This window comes from Struthio camelus, chromosome 11 (genome assembly GCF_040807025.1).
Source record: "Struthio camelus isolate bStrCam1 chromosome 11, bStrCam1.hap1, whole genome shotgun sequence".
In the NCBI taxonomy this organism is placed as follows: domain Eukaryota; kingdom Metazoa; phylum Chordata; class Aves; order Struthioniformes; family Struthionidae; genus Struthio; species Struthio camelus.
In genome coordinates, this window is record NC_090952.1 from 5,909,125 (window position 1) to 5,922,889 (window position 13,765).

The 13,765-nt window shown below is 53.9% G+C and overlaps 1 protein-coding gene across 1 annotated transcript; it reads left to right on the forward strand.

Moving 5' to 3' along the window:
- Positions 1–4,025: 4,025 nt before the first annotated feature.
- LOC138068802 (ATPase family AAA domain-containing protein 2-like) lies at positions 4,026–12,499 on the forward strand. Its single transcript, XM_068957523.1, has 14 exons — positions 4,026–4,277; positions 4,921–5,029; positions 5,262–5,377; positions 6,046–6,220; positions 6,518–6,606; positions 6,964–7,123; positions 8,204–8,294; positions 8,518–8,795; positions 9,223–9,257; positions 10,243–10,438; positions 10,933–11,118; positions 11,592–11,727; positions 11,876–12,069; positions 12,479–12,499. Exons 1-14 carry the CDS (start codon positions 4,081–4,083, stop codon positions 12,497–12,499), a joined length of 1,983 nt encoding a protein of 660 aa, XP_068813624.1. The 5' UTR covers positions 4,026–4,080.
- The last annotated feature ends 1,266 nt before the right edge of the window (positions 12,500–13,765 follow it).

Sequence of the window (13,765 nt, forward strand, 5' to 3'; positions counted from 1 at the left end):
CTTTGAAGGTGTCTTCCTGGCTGTTTTGCTATTGTTGCTCCTTCAGAAGCCTCGCAGTGCTGTTCAGAGGCCCCTCTTGCACCCCTCCATCCCATTCCCCCTCTTTCTTCCTCCTTGATCCCCTGCCCCACACATTGCTTACTCCGTTCTGCACGGGTCCACTACCCCCCGTGAACAACCCCAAATCCTCAGGACTCCTCATCACTTGCAAAGCCCAGGTTATCCCTCTCCCAGACTATGCCTGTAGTGGCCTCAGGGCCAGGTAAGTAGAGACTGGAGGCTTTTGGCCTTTGCCCTTGTCTGTTCTCCCTCGCCTGTCAGGTTCAGGTCTCTGTGGAGTTTTCTTCTCACTTGCCCCTTGGTCCTCGATCAGGTAACCTTAATGAAGCAGAGGCTCTCGCCAGCCACAAACCCTCCCAACGTCTCCCCAGCACTCTCCTGCTCGCCCCCTCCCCATGTTCCCCCAGCAACAAGGCTCAGCACCTTCTCCACAAAGGCACCTCAACGCACACGCGCGCACTGCACACACGCCCCAGTGCTCTCCTGAGGAAAAAAAAAAAAAAAGCCCCTCGAGTGGTTATGTGTGGAAAAGACGAGGCATTGGCCAGGTGATGCTTCCAGGTAGCACCAGCGTGCGGAGGGCACAAGTAGGAAGGGGGTGCTGCCGAGCGTGCCCTTTGCAAGTGAACAAGCTCTTTCCTGAGCAGCTCTTGCTCCTTTCATTGAAGAGGCCAATTTCTGCTCTGCCAAGCAGAGAGAGGTTGACATCTCGGACACTTTGCCATGGCCTTCCCCCAGGCTTCGGACACCTCTGTACCACATACACGCAAGCGAGCGCTTCTTTGTCCCACTCCCGTTGCACTTGGGTGAGCAGAGGCACACGGACAGGAAGGTGACAGAAGGCTTGCCTACACATGGACCTGTCTTTGGTGGATGTTCTCCTCCCGAGCTGCGTGAATATGCTCTCCTGCAGAGACACGGGCATGCTTACACAACTCTCCGGCTCCGGAAGAGGCACCGGCGCCCTGAGCGGGCTGCCTTCCTGGGCTGTTGAAGCCAGGGGCTCTCGGCAGCCTTTCTGTCCCTGTTGGCTTTCTTGGGCTGCGCAGTCGTGTGCCTTGCAACCGCCTCGGTTGCCCCCTTGGCATCCTCCAGGCTCCTTTGGGCACCCTCAGATCCCTTCTCCAGGCACGCTCACGTGCTCTCTGCCCCTCTGCCTGTGCTCAGATCCCCTCTCTTCCCCTCATGCATGCTCAAGTCTCCTCTGGTCCTCTCCCTGCAGCCTCCCAGTCCTTCCATTTCCCTCTGCGAAGCACCTCCTCCACGGGGAACCCAAGCAGTGTGAGGGCGCTGCGAGTATTGTAGGCTGTGTGCGAGCATCACATTTTTCTTCTGCAAAATGAGTGACTTTGGACTGAAAATGGGGATTTCGGCTCATGAGGATCACATTTTTCAACCCTCCCCCCTCCCCCAAATTAGCACCCACCCCAAGCCCACTATTCCCAGTGGATGTCCCTAATGCAGAGGCTTTTTAGTGCCGAGGGAAAGAAATGACCATTGCCAAAAAGGGTTTGGGTTCTGCTTTGTTTTTCTTTTATTTTTCCCAGGCTTTGACACTGTTGGGACACATTCCTGGTGCATTTGTCTGAACGCAGTTCTCAGGGTGAGAGAGCAAACCCCTCTGCTGCTTCACTAGGCTCGGCCAGCTCCATGCTCGTGGCCTAGGGAAGCAACAGCTAGGGCTCGGCCCTTCCTGCCCACAAGATCACTGAGGGCAGTCACAGTCTTCCTCTGTGTTCATTCGGTTGCTCCCTTAGGCCTGCCTTCCTCAGCAGAGCCTCTCCTTGCCAGCAGGTGTAGCCCAGCATCCCCGAGGTGGGGACATGGCAGGGCTGGAAGGCCTGAGGGGAGCCCCAGCCTGGGGAAGCCCTCCTGTGGCTGCGCCTGCCCCCTGGCGGCCTCGGGGAGTGGGCAGGGAGGTGGGGGCATCTCCCCTAAAGTGCCCCAGGCAGCTCCCCTTCCCCTTGCAGGGCCCATCTTGGCAGGGCCTGGCCGGTCAATGCGTCCCTGCAGCCCCTCTGTGACATGGGCTGGGGCAGGACGCAGTGAGCGCATCACAGCAACAGCTTCCCCCTGCCCACATCGCCCCGGGAGCCTGAGCTGAGCCCACGCGCTTGGCGGTGCTCTCGCTACTGCTCTGCTCTGCTCTGCTCTGCTCTGGAGGAGCTGCTGGGCCGGGAGCAGGAGGAGGCGAGAGGAGGTGGTGGGACAGCGCGAGACGCTGTTTGGTGAGGTTCCCAGCAGGACGTTGGAGAGCAGCGGCTTCTCCTGGCCGCAAGACCTATTTGGACTAACTCGGGAGGCTGCGAATTCCCTCTGGGCCCCTAGGGAAGTCCTCTGGCCTGCTGGAAATTGCCCGCTGTGGGAGCCCCTCCATTATAGGGCGCTGTCGGGGCTGCACAACTTCCACGCTTAGAATCTTGGCTCCCCAGCAACACGTCCACCCCCGTGTCACTCGTGCCTCCTCAGCTGTGGTGAGAGGACCTTTGGCCCTTGCTCCAATAACTGCCTCCTCCTTTGCTGCTGCCAACACAGGTTTCTCCTGTGACGAGTGTTCATGTAGCTGTGGGTTTCGGAGTTACGCTTGTGCTCCTTGGTATGGTGGAGCCAACCTGGTTGGCAGGAGTGTTTTGTGCAGTCATGGCTACTCCAGTCTTTGAGGACTGAGAGGGTGCGTGAGAGGAGGAATCATAAAGGTGCTTCATGTCTGCAGAAGCTGCAGGCAGCTCCTGCGTAACTCCCTGCTGCTGGCTGAGGTTTTGCATTATCATTCCAACTAGACCTTCCGACTACTGGCTCTCGTGTCTACGGGCTCAGCAATTTCTCTAGTGTCTTGTGAACCAAACACTTGCTTCACTTTCAGCAGATTTCCCTTGTCCTCTTCAGCAGTTTTCATTGCCTGAGAAACTGCCTCAGGAGTAAAGAGCTTCTCTTGCATGCTTCCAAAAGTTGACATGTGCTTCATATGCTGCTTGAGCTCAGGTTCGGAGGAAGCATGGACCTCAGGCAGACTGAAGGAGTCCTTGCAGAAGAAGTCAAAACGTCTTTACCTTCCTCTTTCTCAGTAAGTTCTGTCTTCCACCCAGCACTCTGATGCCCTTGCACTTTTCACGCAGCTGAACAAACGCCTTCCAAAGTGCACTGCGCTCCACAAGAGCCTCTGTCTTTGCTCCCTGTAGGCGTGCTATAGCCTGAGAGAAAGGAAATCATCTGTCATATGCTATCAAGCTCCACTGGAAAGTACGTTAGAGGCAGCCTTTCTCGGAAGGGCTAATTCCCCACGCCTAAGCGGGGACATGAAAATGTCCGTGCGCACAGCGCAGTCCCAAAGTAGAGCTAGCTTCTGTCATTGTAGGGCCATCAAAGGCAGGTGAACGCCACACAGGGGAAGATGGCCGCGACTCTCCCAAGGACTATTACCTTCGACCCCGGAACGCCGTCGTCCAGTACCAAGAGCCATCGGAATGTGGGTTACAGGCACCGTTGGCCTGAAGGGCTGGTTGCTTCTGATTAAGGGTGGGGGAGTAGAACTTCTGGAATGAGAAGGTACATAGGCAGAGACAAACCAGAAATGATGCCTGGGCACTGTAATTACAGGGTCCTCAGAAGACGAGCAGACAGAGGATGATGGCGAAGGTACTCCCCGGGCACCTCACCTCAGGCAAACTGCTGAGGACACTCCCGCTCCCCTGGAAGGTAGGCTAGATGCAGAGCCTCTCTGAAGGGCTCGTTGCTTGTGTGTAAGTGGGATACAGGGTGGGCAATGCAAATGCATACACACACAGACCAATCAGAAGCTCTGTCTAGGCTCTGTGATTACAGGGGCAACGCGGGAAGGTGAAGGCCGGCAAGGGGAAGATGGCAAAGGTCCCTGGAAGCAGTATAACCTTCGAGCCAGGAAGACTGTTGCCTACTACCAGGAGGCATTGGAAGGTAGGTTCCACGCACAGTTTCTCGGGAGAGCTGATTTCTTGTGCAGAGTGGGCTCCACGTGGCTAAAGGAAAACAACTGTCATTGACATGCCCTGCCTTCATTCTGCAGGTCAGGCTCTCCCTTTGTCATTGAGATGCCTGTATCCTGTGCATGTTGCGTTTCTTGGCCGGCGTGCAGGCTCATTGCTGCTTTTTGTTTCTTCAGGCCCATCTTCTGAAGTCAGACAAAGAGCTGCGTCTCGCCGTGCCCGGTCACGAAGCCCGTGCTGCAGAAGAACGAGCAGGTCGGTGTATGGCTAGTGATAGTTCTCAGGGAGCCGTAGCGGTGCCTCTCCCATCACTGAGTAACACTTGTAAAGCTTTCCCGAGGGACGGTCACGAGGGGAAAATCACAGCATTGTAGCTGTGACAGTCGGAGGGTCTAGAGGAAGCAAGGCTTTTCCTCTGGGAGAGAAGATAGCTTTCATTAGCCAAGAGCTTGTAAAAAGGCAGGATTTGGGGGGGGGGGGGGGGGGAAGGAGCCAGTGATGAAGGATGAGGGTGGAGGTCCTGGCTGAGACTGGGTAACTGAAGCCAGAAGCCCCTGCCACAAATCGTCAGTAGACAATTTCATGGTGAAGTAGAACAATGATTTTCTTAACCCAGGTAGGCAATTTAGTGAGACCTAGAGGGAGAGTGTCTTGCTACGTTTGAGTAAAATGTCAGTCTCTTCTGTCCCATGATTGAAAATAGGTCAGTTTAAATTGGACAGGTGGCTCGAACCAAATTCTTCTTGCCTCTGAGAAATGAATATAGCTTCACAACATCCACGTTTATGCCAGTGTATAAGTGCTTCCACACTCTCTTGCAACAGGAAAAGCGCAGCTATCCCTCTACCTGCAGGTTCATTTAGAAAGCCCCTTGCCCTTTCTCCTTCTTGCACAACAGGGGTCTTCCCCTACACTCTGGGAAGGATGAACGCGAGGGAAAGCACGCGGAGGGAAGGAAAACGGGAACCAGCCTGCCGCAAGTGGACCCAGTGCAAACCGAGAGTTCGGTGAGGAGTGGGAACTCACTGAGGCGGTGGGGACCTTTCCAGTGTTCATGAGAACCTTCCTGACTGTGGCTGTCAACAGCTCCCGTGCTTCACGGTTTACTCTCGGGGAACTGCCAGGTCATCCTGAACCTTCCCTTTGGGCTGGCATAGGATACATTGGGGGGAAGGCTTTTTTGGCTAGGCTGCAGCTTTCTCTGACCTCTGACACGTCTCCTCTTGAATGTTTCCCTAGGTATGCTTTGATGGTGTCGGTGGTCTCGCTGACCACATTGCCGCTTTAAAGGAGATGGTGCTGTTTCCCTTGCTTTACCCCGAGTTCTTTGAGCGATTCCAAATCCGACCCCCCAGGTAACACACGCTGCCTTAGAACTACAACATGCTAATTGCGCTCTTCTCCGGAGAACATGAAGCGCAGGTGCCAGCACACCTGTGTGCTTCCACATTTCTGCCCGGGCACAGTTTGCCCAGTGGCAGTAAACAGGAATTCCTTACAAATGGCTTACGCCCAGGCTAGACCTACTTTCACACCACAAGCAATGCTTTGTTGCAGTCAAAGGCTTGCTGTCCAGGGCTGTCAAAGCTGAAGACGCTGCAGAAGGCTCCTGGTTTAAGAAGGTGGCTTTGGGAGTGCTTCTGCTGGTTGGCTTCTGAGTGTTTTGGAAAAGTCCCCTTGACTAGTTTATAAGCGGGAAGGCACGAGGTCCGGCAAGTCACCTCTAAGCTGTTGTTTGACAGACCTGCTGACTTCCCGCCTCCCTCTCTTTGTAAGGCTCAGTCAAAGAGCTTCCGACTTTTTCCACCAGAAAGACAGGCTTTGTTTGCTCTCAAATCTTGCCTCTTGGGAACACTGGCACCTGTCTGGACTTTCCTCCCACTGGAGCTCTTCCTGCGCTCTAATACTGCAAGTGTTCTGGTCAGGCGGGAAGGCTGCTTTGCTTTCAGGACGGCGGTTGCCACAGGCACTTTCCCATGTCTTTTTATTGTAGCTACGGACATCTCTTTTTGTCATGTTGCAGAGGCTGTCTGTTCTGTGGGCCACCAGGCACTGGAAAGACACTGGTGGCTCGAGCGCTCGCAAATGAATGTAGGCAGGGAGACAAGAGAATAGCCTTCTTTGTGAGAAAAGGTGCCGACTGCCTCAGTCAATGGGTCGGAGAATCCGAGCGGCAGCTCCGCTCCTTATTTGAGCAGGTAAGGAGGAAATAGGTTGGGCCAGAGTTGTACCTGTACTTGTCCGCGGTGGACGTCTGTCAGCAGAACTCGGCCTCCTGCCTAGTTTGGCCGTGTCTCCTGTTGACATGGGAACATCAGTGTTCCCTTCTCCCGTGCCGTCCGGCTTGGCCTGAAGGGCTGGAAACCTTGCAGATGGGTTGGGGCCAGCACAGGCTCCGTGCCTTTGCAGCCACAAGGATCATCCTGCGTGTTCTTGCTGAGTAGGGCTGTGTTTTACATACACTCAGTAGCCCTGCATCTGTGCTTCCCTTCCAGGCCTATGAGAAGCGGCCTTCGATTATTTTCTTCGATGAGATCGACGGTCTGGCTCCTGTGCGCTCCAGTCACCAAGATCAGATTCACAGGTACCACCTTTTCCTTGCATTGCCACGTAATCGGCTTCGTTTCCTTTCCCGAGGGAAAAAGACCCAGCTGGTCCCCTGGAGATGACACACGCACTTCTTCTGAACTCCTCTAGTACCATGACACAGAGGTTCACAGGATTTTAAAGACAAGAGTTGAAATCGAGTCCCTAAGCTTGGTTTCTGGACAAGGCCTCTCTTGCCTTACCTCGGTGTTTGGGGCCTACCATGAGTCCTTTCCCTAATCAACAGCTCTTCCAGAAAAGCTTATCCTTTTTGAGTGACGTGACTTTGGAGAAAGTCGGGCGGCATGTAACAGCAGCTACTAAACCAGGCAATCCAACAACATTTCCTTGCCAGTTCAATTGTCACCACGCTGCTGGCACTCATGGATGGCTTAGACAGCAGAGGCGAGGTCGTGGTCATCGGCGCCACCAACAGGCCAGACTCCCTGGATCCTGCTTTGCGAAGGCCTGGCCGCTTTGACAGGGAGTTCCTTTTCACCTTGCCAAACAGACAGGTAAGGCTCTTCCAGCAACCTTCCTGCTACAGTGCCAAGGCCTCTCTTTACAAGAACACCCTGTTGCCACACACTGTCTCCGAGAGGGAGGAAGCAAAGAGGTGCCCTACGTGCTGGAGACCTCCCTGTTCCCCGAGCAGAACTGGGAGGGAGGCTGCAAACAGGAGTTTCACGGAGCCTGGAGCACACGGGCTTTCTTCCTCGCCCAAGCGGTTGCGCTTGGCTTCGTTCCTTAGTCCACCCAGGCCCTTGCCTCCTGAAGTTGCCTCCTCGCTCTCACTCCTCCACTTGGGAGAAGCTTAGGTGAAAGCTTGTGCTTGAGTGTGGCCGCGCTGGGAATCCTGGGAGCCGCCCAGGAGCATTTAGGGAGCTGCCATTGTAACTGGTCTGAGCAGGCAGCTGGATGGAGACGGGAAGGACACTGCCCAGATGCAACACTGGGGAAGCTTTCTAGTGGCAAGGCTTGGGACGCTTGCAGTTCTTTGGCAACATCCAAGCAGGGACCACAGAGCTACAGAGCAACCAGAAGTAACTGTTTCCTTTAGAAAATAGAAACTCCAGGAGAAAGTGGAGCCCCGGCTTTGGTGCTTTCTTTCCTTTTCTTTTTTTTTTTTTTTTCCCCCCCCTCTTGGCTATCCCAGATTCTTTTTTCTTGAGTTAGCGTGTGGGGAGCGGAGAGGAAGGAGAAACACATTATTGGATCGAAGGCTCGTAACAATGCACAACACAGTAAGAAAACAGGAAAGAAACAGGAAAACAGGAAAGAAACAGGAAACACTTCCCTGAATCTCTGGCAAAGGTCGGAGATGAGCATAGGCACAGCTTGACGTTTGCTCGTTCAGGGGTAGAGGTTTGAGTCAGAATTATTGTTTCTCCTACTGTAGTTACTCCTCCTACCTACTGGGGAAGTACTGAGCTTCGAGAAGCAGGCAGTGTGTTACTAGAATGCACACATTTCTTAACTTTAGCAGAGGAAGACAAGCAAGTACGGGAATGTGACAGTGGGGCTTTTGCGGATGTTTCTTTTGTTTCTGAGAAAAAGGTTGCAGACAAGCCCAAATGTAACCATCTGGCTTGTAGGCTCGCAAAGAGATTTTCAGGATCCACACGAGAGGCTGGAGCCCAAAGCCATCGGACACGCTGCTTGAAGAGCTGGCTGAAACATGTGTCGGTAAGATGAAAAAGCGCTCCGAGTTCCTGCCTCTGACTGGGTCCTGACAGCGTCTGAGCTTGTGCCAGGCAGTAGCCAAGCTCCCGAGCCTTCCCTTCCCTTGTCTCTCACCACACGGGAGGCTGTGCCTCCCAGAACGGAGCGTCCCTTGGCAAAGCCTGTCCTTGGCTCCTCTGAGCTGCCTGAGACTGACGGACCTTTTGCTTCTGCTCTGCTGAATTAGGATACTGTGGGGCCGACATTCAAGCCCTCTGCGCTGAAGCTGCCCTCTGCGCTCTCCATCGCCACTATCCCCACATCTACACCAGCAGTCAGAAGCTGCAGATCAACGTGGCTTCCATTGAGATCACTGCAACCGATTTTGTGCTGGCTATGCAGAAGACTGCACCAGCTTCACAGAGGGCCGTGGCTTCCCCCGGGCAACCACTCCCACCCGCCTCCAAGCCACTGCTTCAGAACACGCTAGAGAGGCTCCTAAAAGGCGTGCAGAGGGTATTTCCCCACGCAGCCCTTGCACTCCAGAAGCACCAACAGCCAGGTAGGGCCGTTACGTTCACTGCCGTCAGCCTCTCCCAAAGCAAACCCTGCTAGTTTGCGCCAACAACAGAAAGAAACCCTTGCGGCAGGCGGAGGGTAAATGGAATGAACGGTAGAGAGGGCAGAGCTGGGAACTCCTCCCGGTTCACAGCAAGGGAACTATGCGTTCTCCACTGAAGCAGCCAGCTTCTGGAGGTTGTCAGCATCATCTTTCCTGGGGTTTGGCACTGATTTAAGGCTTGAAAGAGGAGGCAATATGAGGGAGTGTTAGGCCGTGCCCTTCCCTTCCTTTCCACACTGGGAGTGTGGGCTCCCGCTGCAGAAAGAAGTGGCCTTGCTGGCTGCTTTAGGTGTCCAGGAACTGCGGAAGGGCTTCCTGCTTGTCCTCTAGCTGTACTGTAAGGAGAAGAGGAGTTTTTGCCACCAGTAAAACATAGCTTAGGCAAAGGCAGACAGTTTGGGGGAAATGGCATTATTCCGTGTATGCCCAGGCAGTGAAGACATACAAGGCAGTGGGTTTCAGCCCTCAGTTAGAAGCTGGCTTAGTGCAAGGGAGGGCTGCAGACCTTCAGGAGAGTTAACAAGCCTCTCTTACCTTCTCACGGTACCAATCCTTCTGTAGAAAACGCCTGCATGGAGAGTGAGGAGGCATCACCTTCTGGACAGCAAAAGGAAACCTTCCTCCACTTTAACAGGTTGTTAAACTGCCCGCGACCTTTTGAGTGAAATGCTTCTGATTGATTGCTGGGGCTTTCCCAAGTGTCTTGGCGGTTGCAGGTGGGAGGGGTGGTAGATGAGGGAGGAAAGAAGACCTTGCCCAGGGTGTCTGGTATCCAAAACTGCAAGAAGCAAGCACAGAGATAGAACTAGGTGCTACAGTTGTAAGAAAGCAAGGAGCTGCAGCCGATCAAGCTGAAGGGGGCAGCCTCCTTTTCCTCCCCCAAAGACATCCACAGACATTAGGGCATGCTGCCCTAATTTCATGCACGCTATTCCTCAAGGAGAGTTGCACTTGCAACCTAGGAGACAGCATCCAAGGACAGATGAAACAATTGGAACGCAAGAATCAAGCAAGTAGCCCCCATTTCTATGGGCTTACAGGAATGTTGTTATTGAGCCTAGCCACTTTTGCCCTTCCTCACATACAGCTAAGGGCTCTCAAAGCCCGCGTCATTTGCTTTCCCAGAAGGCTTGTTCTGCCCCTTCGTGACCACCACCTCCGTTACCAGCTGACCACTTTCACCTAAGCTTGACCAGTGCGGAGAACTCAAGGCTCCTCAACTCAGGACATCCTGAGCGTGAGAGCTTCAGCGGGGAAGACAGGCAGACTGGTGTGTGCTGGACAAAGACAGACACCTTCACCAGCTGTGTCTTGACTCATCGCTTTCTTTCCAAACTGCTTGTCTTGCAGCTCTTCTCCTAGCAATGCTTGTGGCCAGCCAGCATGTCACCGGCCCAGGTTCCTAATAGCTGGAGAGCCCGGCTACGGGCAAACTTCTCACTTGGCGCCTGCACTCTTACACGCGCTGGAGAGGTTTGCCGTTCACGTGCTGGACCTGCCGGCTCTCTTTGCTAGCAGCACGCCACCTGAAGAAAGATGCACACAGGTACCGCTTCTCTCTGCAGTCTCACAGCATTAATAGACTTCACGGGCTTAGCGGAGGCGGCCTGGCTTTCCTGTGCTTTCTGTGGTGTTTATGTTGTGCTGAAGGAACCCTTTTCTTGTACACTGAACAGCAGAGAAGCAGCATGTTGTGCAGGAGCATCTTTTCCATTGCAAGTGCCGCACAGTAAGGCTGTTGCTAGCAGCTCAGGGAGCTCCAAGATGCTCTTGAGAAACCTCTCTTCCTGGCAAGAGCTGCTGCTGCTGGCAGCGGGCTCCGCAGAGCTGTTTCCCTTGCCTCTTCAGGCTCTCTAGCTCCCAGGAGGCGCCTCTGCATCTGCCTGACTGCTGGTCATGCCCTTTCGCCAGCCTCCTTCTTTAGCAGACTGAACGGCAACCCCGGTTTGGGGCCAAAGAAAAGGGTTTCTTTTCTCTCAGCATACCACAGGTATGCTGCTACTCGCTTCAGTGGTCTTCCCCAAACTTCCTTCTTACTAGTTGGTCCGAGAAGCCCAGAGGACAGCACCCAGCATCATTTATATGCCACACATCCATGCCTGGTGGGAGGCTGCTGGAGTCACCTTGAGAGCTACGCTCACCACACTGCTAGAGCGCATTCCACCTTACGCTCCAGTGCTGTTGCTCGCTACTTCGGATGTTTGCCATGCAGATCTCCCGGAAGAGGTATTTCTGCCACCGCTTTGCCCGCTTTTCTCAGTCTCATGATAATTTATCACTCCCTGAAGTACCTCAATCCTGTGCCCTCCTAAGCACTTGGACATTGCTATTTCTAGGGCACCCTGCTGGCATCTCCTCCCTCGGGAGTTGCCACAAGGCTTCCAAGTGAAGGGCGGCAAGGCAAGGCAATCCACTGCAGGCCACCTAGGAGCTGGTGCGTGCCCTCCCTGGCCTCACTGGAACCTCGGCTCGCTGCCCTGAGCTTTCATCCTGGAGGTCTTCCTTACAGAAGACGCCCTCCAGTGCCGGGCTGACCCACTACAATCTTGCCGTGAAGGCCAAGAAGCAAACTTGTTCTAGTCTCCCCCTTATTCAAAGCATTCCTCGGCTTCCCTGAAAACAGTTTTCACCTGCTTGGAGTAGAGCACGAATCTGCGGGGGGCCTTAGGGCTGCACTGTCTTTTCTCCTCCCGCCTCAGGTGCAAGCTTTGTTTTCGGAGCTTTATGGAGAAGTCTTCAATGTCCAGCCACCCAGCAAGGAGGAAGGGAGAAAGCTTTTTGAGGACTTGCTTCTCCACCAAGCTGCTCCACCTGCTGCACCACAAAGGAGAGCAGGTGGGAACTGTCCTACACATAGAGCTTTGCCATCGGTAGCTTAGCAGCTCTTTGGCATGTGTTTGGGTATTTGATTTCCTGGCATGACTTTGTACTCTGCTTGTGTCGGACTGCCATCGCTTGGCTAACCTGTTCTGGTTGACTGAAGGTTGCCACGCACTGGAAGTCCTGCCTGTGGCATCCCCACCTGAGCCTCGACTGCTGGCGGAGGAGGAAGAGCGGCAGCTGGAGGAGCAAGAGGAGCACACATTGCCAGCGGTGCCTGCAGATGCCAGTACGCCCCTGCCTGGTGGCAAGTTCCCTCCTGTTTTCCTTTTTGTCTTGTTTTGCCTTGTGCACCAAGTAAGAGGACGATGCTCGATTTGGAAGACAGAACTGCTTAGGTAACGCTTTGGCTTGCTGCTTCTGCTATCTCTGTGCAGCTGTATGCAGACGAAAGCGAAGGCGGCCCACATCGCCCTCGGAGAGCCAGGCAGAGAAGAGGAGGAGATGGTCACCCGCTGCTGAGAAGGAAACTCACATCTGGCTCAGGGTAGGTTGCAGCTCGCTCATCTACCTTTCCTTCCCGCTCTGCTGCCGAGCCTGGAGCTCTCCAATATGCCAGCGGAGCTGCAGGCAGGGCCAACATGCAGCTAACACAACTGGAGCCTTGCTCTTTCTCTCAAGTAGGTCCAAGGAGCTCATTTCCTCCATGGAAATCCGGTGCCATGCTTAAGTCTGTTCCCTGACGTTTCACTCCTCCTTTATTTAGCGATACGAGAAAGTAGGATGAGAGTTGTGTTGGACTGCCTTCTTGTGTGTGTGTGAACACATCGAGAGCCTGCTCAGAAGATCTCGTGCTACTGTAAATGTCTACTGTCTGGCTTTTTTCTTCAGCAGCTGCTGAATGCTGTGGGCGAGGCAACCAAGGACTGCAGCATACGCCACCTCGAGAAACTCCATCTGCTGCTCAGCCAGTGTATTTACCACCACCGGCAGGACAATGACAAAACTCAGTTAATCGAGGTAATTTGCTAAGTAGAGCCAAGCAGCAATTGTATGCATCTACAGATCCTTTTATTTTCTCTAAAGAACTCAGCTACCGAGGGTTTGCGTTTGTCTTCCAGCTTATAGCAAGCTTGTCTTTGTTTGGTTGGTGACTATTATTATTTTTTATCTTCTTTTTTTTTGTTTTAGGAAATGAAGGAAGCAATTGAAAACTTCTCCCGTGCTCAGTAACGTGAAACTCAGAAAAGGGGCGTCTAGAATATATGAATAAAGCTCATGTCAATCCTTTGAAGGTGTCTTCCTGGCTGTTTTGCTATTGTTGCTCCTTCAGAAGCCTCGCAGTGCTGTTCAGAGGCCCCTCTTGCACCCCTCCATCCCATTCCCCCTCTTTCTTCCTCCTTGATCCCCTGCCCCACACATTGCTTACTCCGTTCTGCACGGGTCCACTACCCCCCGTGAACAACCCCAAATCCTCAGGACTCCTCATCACTTGCAAAGCCCAGGTTATCCCTCTCCCAGACTATGCCTGTAGTGGCCTCAGGGCCAGGTAAGTAGAGACTGGAGGCTTTTGGCCTTTGCCCTTGTCTGTTCTCCCTCGCCTGTCAGGTTCAGGTCTCTGTGGAGTTTTCTTCTCACTTGCCCCTTGGTCCTCGATCAGGTAACCTTAATGAAGCAGAGGCTCTCGCCAGCCACAAACCCTCCCAACGTCTCCCCAGCACTCTCCTGCTCGCCCCCTCCCCATGTTCCCCCAGCAACAAGGCTCAGCACCTTCTCCACAAAGGCACCTCAACGCACACGCGCGCACTGCACACACGCCCCAGTGCTCTCCTGAGGAAAAAAAAAAAAAAAGCCCCTCGAGTGGTTATGTGTGGAAAAGACGAGGCATTGGCCAGGTGATGCTTCCAGGTAGCACCAGCGTGCGGAGGGCACAAGTAGGAAGGGGGTGCTGCCGAGCGTGCCCTTTGCAAGTGAACAAGCTCTTTCCTGAGCAGCTCTTGCTCCTTTCATTGAAGAGGCCAATTTCTGCTCTGCCAAGCAGAGAGAGGTTGAC